The sequence below is a fragment of the Thamnophis elegans genome, chromosome 1, assembly GCF_009769535.1.
Source record: "Thamnophis elegans isolate rThaEle1 chromosome 1, rThaEle1.pri, whole genome shotgun sequence".
NCBI classification, from domain to species: Eukaryota; Metazoa; Chordata; class Lepidosauria; order Squamata; family Colubridae; genus Thamnophis; species Thamnophis elegans.
This window is the reverse complement of record NC_045541.1, coordinates 67,089,281-67,104,749: the sequence shown is the minus strand read 5'-3', so window position 1 is coordinate 67,104,749 and position 15,469 is coordinate 67,089,281. Positions and strand designations below refer to the sequence as shown.

Here is a 15,469-nt window from a genome sequence, read left to right as displayed (position 1 = left end):
CTTGGATACGAGTAGTAGTCAACTCATAACCACGGTTGAATCCAAAATGTCTGTTGATAAGCAAGGCAGTTGTTAAGTGAGTTTTGCCCCACTTTTCATCCTTTTTGCCACAATTGTTAAGAATCACTGCAGTTGTTAAGTGAATCATGCTGTCATTAAGCAAATATGGCTATCCTCATTGATTGTGCTTCTTGGAAGTTGGCTGGGAAAGTTACAAATGATAGTCAAATGACTCTCAGATAGTGCAACTGTCATAACTATATCCAGTTGCCAACTACCTGAATGTTGATTACATGGCCATGGGATGCTACAACAGTTTTAAGTGTGAAAACTGGATTATAAGTCTATTTTTTCAGTACCATTGTAACTTCAAATAGTCACTAAACAAATGATTATTTGTTAACGACTACCTGTACTAGAAAATTGGAAAAGCATTACCCTGAATATTAAAGACTTGAATAAAAGTTATGTAATTATTTGATATGACTGGAGATTTTTAATAATCAAAACTGACACTATGACCTATATTTCATAATATTTCACAAGAAAATATTTATTTTAATGCTTAACTGGATAAATTGTAGTTAAATGAATATATACTATATTTGATTTATATACATTTAGCTTATTGGTTTTAGGGAGTTTTCTGTTAAAATGTTTATTTTATTTTGTGTTTGTGTTTTGATACTGCAACTGCATAAATGGTAATTTGTTCAACATTAATTATTTGTTTTCTATCTTGTTTTATCTTTGTCTCTTTTAAAACAAATAATTAAAATGTCTATAGCTTATTTTGGGAACTACCTGGCTACTAGATTCTTCCCTGTGGTTCATCCTATACGTATATTTTGCAATTGCTTCTACAGCGTGGTGCTATGAGACGACGCTATGAGGATGATGGCATCTCAGATGATGAAATTGAAGGCAAGCGAACATTTGACCTCGAAGAAAAACTTTCTACCAACAAATATAATGCCAACTTTGTAGTGTTCATGGAAGGCAAAGGTGAGTGCCCTTTTTACCATACTGGCTTTCCAAGGTGAATATTTCACCTAACTGCTGTGACAAAGCAATTTTTATTTTCTGATGCTATTGGACTCAATAAACATTAAAATTCTAAAAAAAAAAAATCAGCCCCTTCTTATAATCTCAATTGATGCTTATAATAATAGAGCGTTTGAAAATACAAATGAAAATTATAGCAAAAATGGTACAAAATCACAAATAAATGAATGAAACACAGATTTTCACCTATAAGAATTGGTAGGTAGGTAGGTAGGTAGGCAGACAGACAGAGAGATATAGAGATAGTAGTTCAGATTTTACTAAATAAATATAAAGTACTAATATAACTTGATGGGATAAGCAATCCCATCTTTAATAAAATGCTATCTTCAGCCTCCCCATACTAATTTATTTATTCTGCTATGTAAGCTGTATTAAAACATACATGAACTTTTAGCATAAAGTCAGAAAAGTAAGAATAATTTATCATACTCTTGCTATTCCTGCAAGACTTATAACTCAGCATGTAGCAATAGTACTTATATACTGCTTCACAGTGTTTTACAGCCCTCTCTCAGCTGTTTACAGAGTCAGCATATTGCCCCCAACAATCTGGATCCTCATTTTACCCACCTTGGAAGGATGGAAGGCTGAGTCAACCTTGAGCCTGGTGAGAATTGATCTACCAAACTGATGTCAGTCAGTGATCAGCAGAAGTAGCCAGTAGTACTGCGCCACTGCAGCTCTTGTAATTCCTCCTTTCCTCATCACAGCATTGGGATGAAAGATAAAATACTGCATTTTCCAGGGCGCTGCTCAGGAGAGTCCAAGCACGGGTTAAATACAGCCAAACTGCCCAGAGCTGAATTGAAACTTTAAGCCACGCCTCTGGTGCTGATTATCCTCAGATTTTTCAATTCAGCTAGCCCAGCGAACGCGCTTAAAGTTTCTCTTCATTTATTTTATTAACTTGGACTCTCTTGAGCATTTACTGTGAGTATTTTCAGTTTAGGTGGTGATCAGGCTGAGTGAGTGTAATGAGACTTCTTTAATTCGTTCCTAACTCGCTCTTCGATTCTCCGGCATCCTGCTTAACTCCCAGGCGCCGCACGGAACGCAGACAGCTGCTGGGGCAAGCACGTGGGTCGGAGTGCCAACGCCAGCGCTGTTGCGACCCTCGCTGGGGAGGAGGAAAGCCCCACTGAGGCTCCTGCGGTTGGCGTCCGTGCCTTGGGTGGCCAGCGTGCAGGTGCGGTGCCTCAGAGCTCCGGATGGCTTGGCGGCAACTTTTAAAGTAATTAGATCTTCCGGTCACCATTTAGGGAGCTATTTGCAGTTTCGGTTTCTGATTTCAACCTCGTGCCGCAACTGCCTGCAGCCTGATTCACAGCAGGAGCCCTGAGAAGCCACTCTTTGTCCGGCCTGGCTGGCAATTTGGTGTGTGTCCTTTTCACCTGAGCGGCAAGGATTGGGGCCACTGGTCACAAGCCTCATTCCTGCAGCACTGGGAGCTGTTAACACTCAGGCTTTATTCCACCTGCTGGATATTGCTGCTGCGAACCCCCCCCCCCTCCCCACATCTCTTCAGAGCGTCTGTTGGTTTGCAGGGCTTTTGCAAGGTGGTGAGTGGAGGTAGCCCCTGATTATATTTGCTCCACAGTTTAATAATGGCTGAGCAGGCTCCCGAGGATTCCACCCAGGCAGGGGGTTCCTCCAGGGTTTTTTCCAGGCAGGCTGGTATGGCTGCCAGGGAGGCCATAAGGGGCTCCAAACCATACTCCAGGCCAGCCCCTAAGCAGGGATCAGGGCCAGACAAGGATACATTGCGTCGCCAAAAGGCCCTTGGAAAGTAATTCTCCAAGGCCCAGCACCAAACGCAGTCCTCCCAAACGGTGTCTCCTGAGGAGCCTGCCATGGAGGTTCCTCCGGCCCAGCCAAGGCCTGTTTCAGACAGCGAGGATGAGGGCCGGGAGTTTTCCCCCACAGCTTCCATGTCTAGGGCAGCATCTCTAGGGGCCTCGATGGTAGATCAGGCTGATCTTTTCGCTTGCCCTTCGGATCTAGAGGAAGGCCCTGCCCCGGGTCCCTTGGGCCCTCAACTTCCGCCTTAAAGGCCCAAACCCAGGGCTTGGCCCATGGAGGATCTTGGGCCTGACCTTTCAGTGAAAATGCAGGAAGTTATCAACAGGGCCATTTCCCAGGGCATCGAAGTAGGCATGTTGCACAAGGGTAAATGGACCCGCAAGACTAAGCACCTAGAGCCCCAGCCAGTTCCCGTGGTTGCTTCTCCTCCACATCCCTTCCCCCCATTCCTCTTCAGGTTCCGAGGCTTCGGACTGGGAGGAGGGGGATGACATTCTGCCTGTTCAGGAGGCTGAATTCTCGGGGGAGGAAGGTGCAGCAGCTCAAAAGCCCTCTTCTTCGGGACTATTTAACATTGCAAATTTCAAAACCATTTTGGACAAGGCCAAGCTGGCCACCCGTATGGGGTCCACTCCACCTGTTCAAGCTCCTGCTGAACTGGATGACTTGTCTGGGGACTTGTTTGAGGAACCGGTCTCGGTCCAGGAGATCATTCCTATCCCCAAGATGTTTCTTAATTTGGTTCAGAAACTATGGGCCCAGCCTCCTACAATGGCTACCCCCTCTAGCAATGATAAGAAGCTGTACACTGTGGATGCCAGCCTGGAGGATTTACTTAAGCTGCCACCTATCGATCCTCTGGTAGCGGCCCTCACCTCAACATCTGTGCTTCTGCCTGATTTGTTAGAGGATCTTAAGGCTGAGGATAAGAAATCTGAGAATGCATGTCATAAGACGCACATGGCGGCCGCATCAGCAATTAAGACGTCTGCCTCGGCTTCCTTTCTTTCCAGGCCGCTCTCCTCTGGTTAAGGAGGTTAATGGCGAGGGTTCCAGTTAAGGATACCAAGTTAAGGCAGGAGATTAATAAAATCATGGCTGCCACCGAGTATACTGCTGATGCCACCCTCAGTGCGGCTAAGTTCGCTTCTTGGGCCCTGGCCTCGAATGTCACCACCAGGCGTCTCTTGTGGTTGAGACATTGGAACGTGGACATGCGTTCCAAGTGGAAGTTGGTTTCTGCCCCTTTCAAAGGGGTTAAGCTTTTCGAGGAGGTCTTGGATCCAGTCCTAGTGGAAAATAAGGACAAAGAGAAGATGATGCCGTCGGTTTCTAAGAAATCCGATAAGAAGGGCTTTTACTCCTACAGGAGGGAGTCCTTTTGGAACTCAGAACCTTCTTCCAGTTCTTCTCAGTCGCATCGCCCATTCAACCAGCAGGCGGACAGGTCCCAGGACCGTCAGTCCTTTCGGGACAGAGGTCGCCAACCGTATTACTCCAGACGACCCTTTTGGGGGGGGATCTGACTCCCGCCCTTTCAGAAAGTATAAGTGACTGTCGGGAATCAGTTCCCATAGGAGGGCGGCTCCAATTTTTTCATGCCCAATGGGAGCAGGTCACGTCGGACCAGTGGGTATTGCAAATGATCCGACTGGGTCTCACCCTAGAATTCCTCTCTCTTCCTCCCCATCATTTCATCAGGTGTCCCGTTCCCTCGTGCCCAGTCAAAAGATCCCTCATGGAACAGGAAATAGGACATCTCAGGGAGATCAGGGCCATAGAGCTGGTACCTCCTGGTCAGGAGGGGACAGGGTTCTATTCCATCCTGTTTCTGGTCCCCAAAAACTCAGGAGGGTGGAGTGGGATCCTAGATTTAAAGCGACTAAATTATCATGTCACCTATCGGAGGTTCAAGATGCAGTCCCTCCAGTCGATCCTGGGCTGCATCAGACATCTTAACCTCCATAGACCTAAAAGAGCCCTACCTCCACGTGCCCATATGCAAAGCCCACCGCAGATACCTGAGGTTCACTTACGCCAGTAAGCACTACCAGTACCGGGCCATGCTATTTGGCCTATCATCGGCCCCCAGGACGTTCACCAAGGTCCTCGCAGCACTGGTTCCTTAGGTCACGACCAGTAAGGCTGCACTGCTCTTTCGACGATGTGCTAATCCAGTTGTCATCCCCCCGGCAGGCGGTCAAGGATCTGCAGTACACTATGCAGGTTCTCTCTGGAGTCACGACTTTTCCATCAACCTGGAAAAGAGCCATCTTCACCCAACACCAGGCTTCAGCATTTAGGGGCCGTCATCGACGGCGTCGCCTGCCAGGTCTTCCTATCACCAGAGAGGGTGCAGAGCCTCAGGGAGATGGCCATGCAGGTGTGGCAATCTCCTCGTGCCAAGATCGTTCTGCTATCACAGCTCCTGGGCAAGATGATATCGTGCCTATCCATCATTCCATGGGCACGTCTTCACTCTCATCCCCTCCAGTGGCTCCTGCTGCCCTATCAAAGGGCCAACGAGAACAGCTCAACGAGGTTCGTTCCAGTCTCCGTGAAGGTGTGTCGCTCACTCAGATGATGGTTGTCTCCTGCACTGAAGAAGGGATCTCCGTTCAAGGAGCCGATCCGGCTCACCATCATGACAGATGCCAGTCTGTACGGTTGGGGCCCCCACTTCCGCAACCAGATAGCTCAGGACAGGTGGCCCTCGGCCGAGGCAGCGCACAGCATCAACTGGTTGGAGCTGAGGGCGGTCCAGTTGGCCCTGCTTTGGTTTCAGACAGGCATTCAGGGTCATCACGTGCGGGTTCTGACCAACAACATCGCGATGAAGGCGCACATCAACCGCCAGGGAGGCACACGGTCCAGGTCCTTGATGTCGGTGGGCGGAGCTCCATCTGCTGTCCACGGTGAACACCCAGGCGGATTGGCTAAGCAGGGTGACTGTCGATCACTTGGAGTGGTGCCTGCACCCGCAGCTGTTCCACCACATAGTTCAGAGGTTCGGTCGCCCCCAGGTGGATCTGTTCGTGACAGCGGCCAACTCTCATCTTTCCAGGTTCTTCACCAGGTTCCACGACCCAAGGGCCAAGGGAGTAAACGCTCTTCACTGCCCTTGGCCGAAGGAACTGCTCTACGCCTTTCCCCCGTTACCTCTTCTTCACAGAGTCATCAGGAAGATCCTGGCGGAGGCAGCGAAAATCCTTCTGGTAGCCCCTTTTGGCCCAGGAGGACCTGGTTTGCCGATCTGGTGAGTCTGTCCATCCAAGACCCATGGCGGATTCCTCCACACGAGATTTCTCTCTGCCAAGGGGCCCTGCTTCATCCAGAGCCCCAGTGGCTACAACTAGCCGTTTGGCACTTGAGAGGGATCTCTTAAGCATGGACAACCTTTCCACCAAGGTGATCAGCACCATTCAGGCGTCGCCTCGTCCTCCACAACTTGGATTTACGACGCTACCTGGAGGGCCTTTGTTACCTGGTGTTCTTCCAGAGGTGCTTCAGCTTCGATTATTGTCATTCTGGACTTTCTGCAAGACGGCCTTAATAAGGGTTTGGCGCCTAACACCCTTTGTCGTCAGGTAGCCGCGCTCTCCACCATCCTGGCCCATGAGAGGCACCTTTCTCTCGGCCGTCACCCCACCATTCGCAGTTTTCTCAGGGGGGCGACTAACCTGAGTCCTCCAATGGTTCACAGATACCCGACTTGGGACCTCAATGTGGTTTTGCGGGCTCTGGTCGAACCGCCGTTCGTGCCTCTCCGTTCGGCCAGCTTGAAACAGCTGACCTTTAAGACTATTTTTCTCATTGCCATCACCTCGGCTAGACGTATCTCTGAGCTGGCTGCCTTGTCTGTCTGTGAGGACTTGTGCTTGATTCACCAGGACAGGGTGGTCCTTCGGCTGGACCCTTCTTTCGTGCCTAAAATTAATTCCTGATTCCACCGGGCCCAGGAGGTCATCCTTCCTGACTTCTGTCCGCATCCAAGACATCCTCATGAGGAGCGTGGCACAAGCGGGATGTTCGCAGGACGCTACGCAGATACATCTAGCGTACGGCCAGTTTTCGACGTTCTGAGTCATTATTTGTATCCTTCCAGCCGTCGTCTCAGGGCAGGAAGGTTTCCTCCTCTACGATTGGTGGATGACTTAGGGCCTGCATCGCTCTCGCTCATGTTGTGCAGTCTCGACTGGTACCCAGTCGCATCACGGCGCATTCGACCAGAAGTGCTGCCACCACCGCGGCCTGGGTGACACGGGCTCCTATTGAGATTTGCAGAGCGGCCACATGGACTTCCTTATCTTCGTTTGTGCGGAATTACAAGTTGGACAAGTTTGCTTCAGCGGAAGGGGCCTTTGGGAGGCGTGTGCTGCAGGGTATTCATTCCAGCGGAGAGACCCTGACTGCTTCTGCTGCCCGCCCTAGTGACATTTAGCTTGGGTATGTCCCTTGCTTGGACTCTCCTGAGCAGCGCCCTGGAAAAGGACCATTGACCTACCTGAAGGGGTCTGGCTCCGCTGTTATCCTGTTTGTTTCCTTGGATGTTCCAGTTGGACTTGTTCCGGTTGTGTTTCTTGTTGATCCAATGTTGGACTTCTCAGTGCGCAACAGTTCCACGTTCCACCAGTTCCACCAGGGGATAATCAGCACCAGAGGCATGGCTTAAAGTTTCAATTCAGCTCTGGGCAGTTTGGCTTGGAGTCTCCTTCGCAGCGCCCTGAGAACGACCCTTCAGGTAAGTCAATGGTCAATTTGCTTTTTTTAGTCATTTTGAGGGACTTGTTGTCTTGTGTGCTTTTGCTTCCAGTCCCATTGATTAAGCAAACAACGTAGGAGGAACCCAAAGGCAGGCCTTCTTTGTTACTTACATTTTCTCTTTGGAATATTAACTTCCAGGGATTTATAGGGCCACCATCTTACCTACCTTCAACCAATCCTTTAAAATTTTGGCTTTTTCCCCCAGGCCTTAAGTTTGGATAGGGACCACTTTAAGTTGGAGGAATATGCAGAAGAATGGCCCTATTCTTTCAGACAGTTGTTGTTTTATATATAGTTATAGTTTTATATAATGTTGTTTTTCTAACTTAGTAAAACCTCCCAGAATAATTTTGGAATTGGATGGCTTAAAAATGTAATGTAGTTGGGTTTCCATACGCACCATACATTCTGTTTTTGCTGTGGCAATCATGATATTTATCATACTAAAATTCTGGCTGCCACTCAAAGCATTCACCTTGAGTGATGGTGAGGCATATGCATCTTCAATACCTAGTAAATAGGATGGGTTGTAACCTTTGTGTTATATGTGTCTGTGTTAAATACTCTTAACTTGACATAAGGGGTATGTATAAGTGTTTAAGCATGTGTAAAAAACATCTAAGGCTATATGATGTAGAGGACAGCTTTTCACAGAATTTCAGAATTTTTGCACAAAAATGTTGATATATAATCCTGCAGAGATCAAATTATAAATGAATACATTTTTACTTTAGTATATTCTGAAAAAAGTAAGTTCCTTTCAACATGTGTGACCATTTCCATATAGATTGCACATAGTTTTGAAATCTCCTTTAACAAATCTATTAGAATGTAATAAGGAGAAATTAATACTTTCTTAGCATATACGGTATCCATCATTGAAATTGGGAAATTTATGCTGACAAACTTTATATGTCAGGTGGTTCTAGTTCTTTTGGGCAATATCAATCAATGATGGATCTAATAATGTCACTCTTTTAGAGGCTAAAACTGGATGGTAATCTCATGTTTATAAGATAGCCAATAAACGCTGACTTTTGAAAAAGGCTATTAAGAGATAATCCTTGGCTTTTGGTATGCTGGACTAAGATTGCCATTTTATTGTTTAATTAAGTTTTGCAATGGTAGCACAATGGTTAGAATTCAGTATTGCAGGCTGACTCTGCCCATAAGCAGGAGTTTGATCCTGACTGGCTCAAGATTGACTTAGGCTTCCATCCTTCCGAGGTCAGTAAAACAAGGTTCCAAATTGTTGAGTGCAATATGCTGACTCTGTAAACCACCCAGAAAGTGCTGTAAAGCAGTATGGGGCAGTATATGAGTCTAAGTACTAATACTATTTTGTAATCCTTTTGTTAGGTTTTATTGAATTTTATGCACTGCCAAGAATAATGTTGGATAACTTGAGCAGCCATATAAATGGTTTAAATAAGTAAATAACGTGTCACTTACCACCATAGAGGCAGTTGTATTAGTGCTCCAGACAATTGATTGAAAGTTAAGTGATTGTGAAACTCTTTGCGAAGTCCAGATTTTGACAGCCATATGGTATTTACGGTGGTAATTGTTAAACTCCCTGACTGATTCTTCCTTGGCCCCCTATTTGTGCCTCATTTGCCAATTTTAATTTTTTTTGTTGTTGTTCTATTTATTTTGTAAGGCTTTGCATGCCTTGAAAATTATTCAGAAGCACAGGAATCTGAAAAAGAACTGCCAAGAAGTACAATGCATGCATGAATTCTAAAGCACTTTTGAATAATTCTTGAAGTATTCATAGCTCTGGTATTTTTAGCTTAAGTGTAACAATTTATTTTTTAAAACAATTGTGGTATAGATATCAGAATAATATATTGTAAATGGCTTCTTAAGACGGTGGTGGTGTACCCACACTTATGGTGATGCATTTTATGATCAGTATTCAAACATTCCTGTTCTCCTTATTAGCTTCATCTATGGATGCATGGCATAAGTAACTACAGCAGCCTTTCCAACAGAAGAAATAGTTTTAGCACTCCTGGGGCAAAAATTATTAGGACTTAATTAAGTAAAGGAGATTGGAATACTAATGGTATTTTGTGTGTTAGCTTGACATTAGTAATGTTAATATGTGATCTGTGGAATGCTATTATTTACGCTAGTAGAAGATGAGTTGTTAAACTAAATATCTAGAAGTGGAAATGATTCTTTAAAATTATAAAATTTTTGGAGCAATTGCAAACCACATTTCTGATATCTAAATAAACTAATAATGTACCTCTCTTTTTAATCCTACTTGAATTAAGATTTCCAGATTGATTTAGTTGTATTGATTTTATTCAATTTATATGGACATCCATCTGCTTTTCTCTGTATATGAAGTCTTAAGCATACCTTTTCACAACTTTCATCAAAAATGTGCAATTGCTGGAGGGACAAGGAAAGAGGCATTTTATAAGAAACAGTTTTTGTTTGGCTTGTTTTTGCTTTGCTCTTGTTTGAATATTAAATTGAATAAGGATTCTTTTCAATGGTTAATGTTGAAGAAATAGGAGGTAAGAGGTTAAACATGGGAGTTTTGTTTTACTCTTTGAATCTCTTCATTCATTCATTCATTCATTCATCCATCCATCCATCCATTCAATTTCTATAGCCACCCATCTAAGTCAATGATTCTTGGTGGCTTACAATTCAAAAAGTGTACTACAGTTTAAAATACTAAAATGTTTTAAAACACTAAAAACATCCAGATTAAGTATACATAGGACCAAGATATTTGCCAGTTAGCATTACAGCTAGGAAACAGAGCCCTTAACCATTCAGCACCCCAAGCATGGTAACATACATTTTTAGGGCCTTAGGAAAGCCTAGTAGGGTTGGAGTCATTCAAATCTCTGAAGGATGTTCCATAGAGCAGGGGCCACTGTGGAAAAGGCTCATCTTCTGATCCCTGCTACTTGGCATTCTTTGACTGATGAGATCTGCATCAAGTTCATTCTGTTAAATTAGTTGAACGAGTAAGAGACTCTTGAAAAAAGGAGAGTCTTCCAGTACCTCAATCTCAAGTCATTTAGATCTTTAAAGGTAACCACCAGGACCTTGAATTGGAAGCAAGTTGAAGTTTTTGAATGGTCTTCAGAGCAGCCCCATGTAGAGAATGTTATAGTAGTCTATCCTAGAGGTTACAAAAGTGTGAGTTACTATGTGCAGGTCCGCCTGCCCCAAGTATGGGCGCAGAAAAGATATGCTTAAGCCCTCCTAGACACATCTGCCATCTGCTCTTTGAGCAGGAGCCACAAGTCCAGGCCATATTGTAGTTAAAAGTCCTATTTGAAAACCATAATGAATAGTTCATTTTTATTATTATGTTTGAATATTTTTTCCTTCTCTTGTAATAAAAAAATATAATTTTGACAGAATTTTAGGTCATACAAGCCTTTGGGACCTTTACATAGCCCTGGTGCCACTGTTTATACATATAAACTTTAAATATACTTTATATTTAAGTATATATATAGTATAGTATAGTATGTGTGTGTGTGTGTGTGTGTATATATATATATATATATATATATATATATATATATATATATATATATATATATATATATATAAAGTATATATAGTATATATATATACTATATATACTTTATACTTTATATATATATATACTATATATACTTTATATATATATATATAAGTCACAACCCCTGGTATGCCCAAATTCGATTCCCAACAAGGGTGTGGCTAGCTGATGAGAGCTAAATAGCTTGAAATAGATCTATACTAGTCTCCCTTTATTTATTTATCAGCGTAAATATAACATATATATATATATATATATATATATATATATATATATATATATATATATATATATATATATATATACACATACATACATACATACATACATACATACATACATAGCCCTGGTGCCACTATTTATACATACATACATACATACATACATACATACATACATACACACACAGACACACACACACATATATATATATGTTTGTGTGTGTGTGTTTTTTATTTGTGCAACAGTAACAAAGGCAACAGTAAAAATATTGGGTTTCTGTCGTGATGGACTCTTGTGACGAGCCGATAGACAGATGATGGAAGCAGTTAGCTTCCTCCCATAATTGGGGCTTACCTGGGGTTGTAAAAAATCTAATATATATATATATATATATATATATATATATATATATATATATATATATATATATATATATATATATATATATATATATATATATATATACATACATACATACATACATACATACATATATATATATATACATATATATATATATATACATACATACATACATACATACATACATATATATATATACATATATATACATATATACATATATATACATATATATATATATATACATATATATACATATACATATATATACATATATATACATATATATATATATACACATATATATACATATATATATATATATACATACATATATATATACATACATACATACTTACATACATACATACATACATACATACATACATACATATATATATATATATATATATATATATAATATTATATAAATAATATAAATAATCTGTTATGGTAGATAACATAGCTAAGAATTTTCATAAATCTCTTTGTCCAGCTCAATTATTCACTTAAAAATATTTATATCTTACCTGTTTTTCCATAACAGTTCTGGATAGCACACAGCAGATATGTTTACTAAATAACCCAGCTCTTCATTAGTATAATATCAGTAAAGTTATATTTCATTATCTGTGCCAATAGAGTCCTATGTTTGCTAATAGCATTTTTTTCCAAAAATAGGGAAGTAATTAAGTAGGAAGAATCATTCTATTTTTTACTCTTATGTTTTCATTCCAGCTCTCTTTTGGGGTTGTCACTTGGTTGCTAGTTTTCTCTAACCAATTGTTTTTTCTTGGACAGACTTCAATGTGGAGTACATTCAACGTGGTGGCTTACGAGATCCTTTGATCTTCAAAAATTGTGATGGTCTTGGAATAAAGTGAGTGGTGGAAAAATAACAATTTGACATTAGAGAAGATCACTATTTCCCCTATGATATAATGTGTTACTGAGCCAGAATGCTTTGTTTGTGCTTTCCCGGGTTTTTGACAATGACTGGAGATGGGACTAGTGTAGGAAGAGACTCAACTGACTATTCTAAAGCTTATTTTAATGCACATGATATTAAAGTTGACAATAATTGCATGTATTCAAATTAGATGCGATATTTAGTGTAGGATCTATTGAGATGTTAAGGTTACTGATCATAAGTTGTGAGTTTACATTTAGTTACTATAGAAATAAGGGTACAATCCGGTCCTTAAAATGCCTTCCCTGGGTCTGAAGATGTACAAATGTCATCCAGTCATGAATTTTGGAACAATGTGATAGATAATACAGGTAATACAACTATCTGTCTTAACTTGGAAGAAGTCAATTATCTCTAGACTGGTGTTAAGCATACTGTACTCAGGACTCAACACTGGATCCCAGCATTCTTAGGACGATAGTCTTAAAGCCTCATTGTTTTCTTGACTTTATTTGCCATTCAGTCAGATGTTGAGAAAGAAACTAAACAAATAGCTTTTTTTTTTTTTAAGTTTGGCATTTCTATAAGAGATTTGCAGGAAAAAACTTACAAGGTAGAGAGAGAACTTTGTGTATATAGCATAAAGAAGAGAGGGCTGTAAGAAGACACAATTGCTCTTTTCAACTTTCTAAGAGTTATCACAACAGGATTGGTCAGGAGGATATCCTAATGATAAGAATTGTTCAACAGTGAAGAAGACTGCCAGTGAAGAAGTTGATTCCAGAAAAGGGCTTGAACTAGATTAACAAGGACCCTTCCAAGTCTTACATTCTATGATTTCATTTTTTTAATAATAGACTGTTTTTCTTGCTAAAGTAAACAATCCTCCCATAAAAGCATGTACTTTCAATAATAATTGATTGTTTTGACCCCATCAAAACCTATTTTGTTAATCACTGAGGCAGTTATTTTTTCCTTTCTTTAATTGAGCAGGCATGTTTGAGAATCCGTGCTGTTGATCCAATTGAGTTGGTTCAAGTAGAACCCTCTATTTGGTATTCATTTAGTGGTGCACTGTGTATCTGTTGCTTTTTCTAGACATTTTTCAAGGATAATTTATCCATTGAATGTATTGCAATAGTTACAAGAGAATGTAAGCAATGCATGAATAACTACTGCCATATCTGATTGTGGCTAAGGAAAAGTTTTTGCTAATGCACTAGCTGTAGTTGTCAAATGGCTCTTGGTTGTAATTGATTTCTGTTATCATTGAGGACCAAAGAGCAAATTAGGGATCCTTCGGTGATCCGGAGTGCTCAGTAGAGCCTCCGGGACTAAGAGGGGTCCTCCGACGGTTCGTAGGGGCTCCTGACTCCTACCTGGCCCCTAGGCGCGCCAGCAGCCGCTGATGAGCGTCCCGGTGCTGTCAGAATCGCGTGGAAGCGTGGGATGCTGGAACGCTCCAAGCAGCCTGATCCACGCTGAGGAAGGTTAATTAGGCAAAATAACTTCTTTCAAGGTTAAAACAAAAAAAACCTAGGTCTAACTAAGGCTACACTGTGGAAACAAAAATTTAAAAGGCTACACTAAACTAATTAGGAGAAATCCAGCTTGCTATCCAAGTACTGGAAATTTCAAATACATCCTTTTAGGGCGACTGAGTTTTTCAAACTGACCTCCAAAGGGAGCAGGAGGCGTGGCTACACTAAATATGTAAACTCAGTCCTTGGGCAGCAAGCTGAAGTTAACCCATGCTTGGACACTCCAAGCAGCGTCTAGAGAACGACCATTCAGGTAAGCCAACGGTCATTTGGTATTCATTAATTTAGTGCTGCACTGTGTATCTGTTGCTTTTTCTATACATTTTTCAAGGATAATTTATCCATTGAATGTATTGCAATAGTTACAAGAGAATGAAAGCAATGCATGAATAACTACTGCCATATCTGATTGTGGTTAAGGAAGAGTTTTTGCTAATGCACTAACTGTAGTTGTCAAATGGCTCTTGGCTGTAATTGATTTCTATTATCATTGAGGATCAAAGAGCAGATTAGGGATCTGTTTTAAAAGTGAGCGCAGCCTCTTCCAAACCAAGACTGAACTTCAATTCCCCAAGTGTAGTTTTGTATCTGTCAATAGAATTCCCATTTTGCCTGGATTGAATTTCAACTTTCTCCTTTATTCAGCCCATTCGGCTTAGATAATGTTTGAGAATATAGGCAGGATAGAAATAAAGTAAATTACAGTAGCTATTAACTGGATCTTGCTACAATAAGCTATTAGGAACCAGCAGATGGCAGAGTTGGACCATTTTATCCAGTTGTTCACCCTGTTAAGGTTTTATTCAGGTCACTGATGTAAAACTGGCTAGAGAATGATGTCCCTGGCAACCAAGATACATAGACTTTGCTCACTTTCAGATCATTAGCTCCACCCAAACAGAAATCCAGCATATAGCATTCAACATGTGGCCAAATATCAGTTTGGAAAGATTTTTCTTTTATTATCTTGGAAAATACACAATTGTAAGCAATTTTTAGCATGGCTGCCTCAGTAATTCATTGAAATCCTCAGAATTTTAAGAAATGAAATAAAAGCTCATTCTTTTTGACTGCCTTAATAGGATTTTTAGATAGTGGGATGTAAAGTATACAGTTAGCATCTCTATACTATCCTGGCCATCTATATCCCCTCAAAATTAGCTGACAAAGGGAATATCTAGATAATTAGAAAGAGTTCTTATAAATCACAACCACCCCACGTTTAATCCTAGCCTAGTA

At 41.3% G+C, this 15,469-nt stretch overlaps 1 protein-coding gene across 1 annotated transcript in view; it reads left to right on the top strand.

Moving 5' to 3' along the window:
* The window catches only part of KDM2A (lysine demethylase 2A), an 80,997-nt gene that overhangs the window by 26,535 nt on the left and 38,993 nt on the right, over positions 1 to 15,469 (top strand). The window contains exons 4-5 of the mRNA XM_032218625.1: positions 867 to 1,005; positions 12,581 to 12,659. Coding sequence (XP_032074516.1) covers positions 867 to 1,005; positions 12,581 to 12,659 — 218 coding nt within the window. The remainder of the gene's footprint in view (positions 1 to 866; positions 1,006 to 12,580; positions 12,660 to 15,469) is intronic.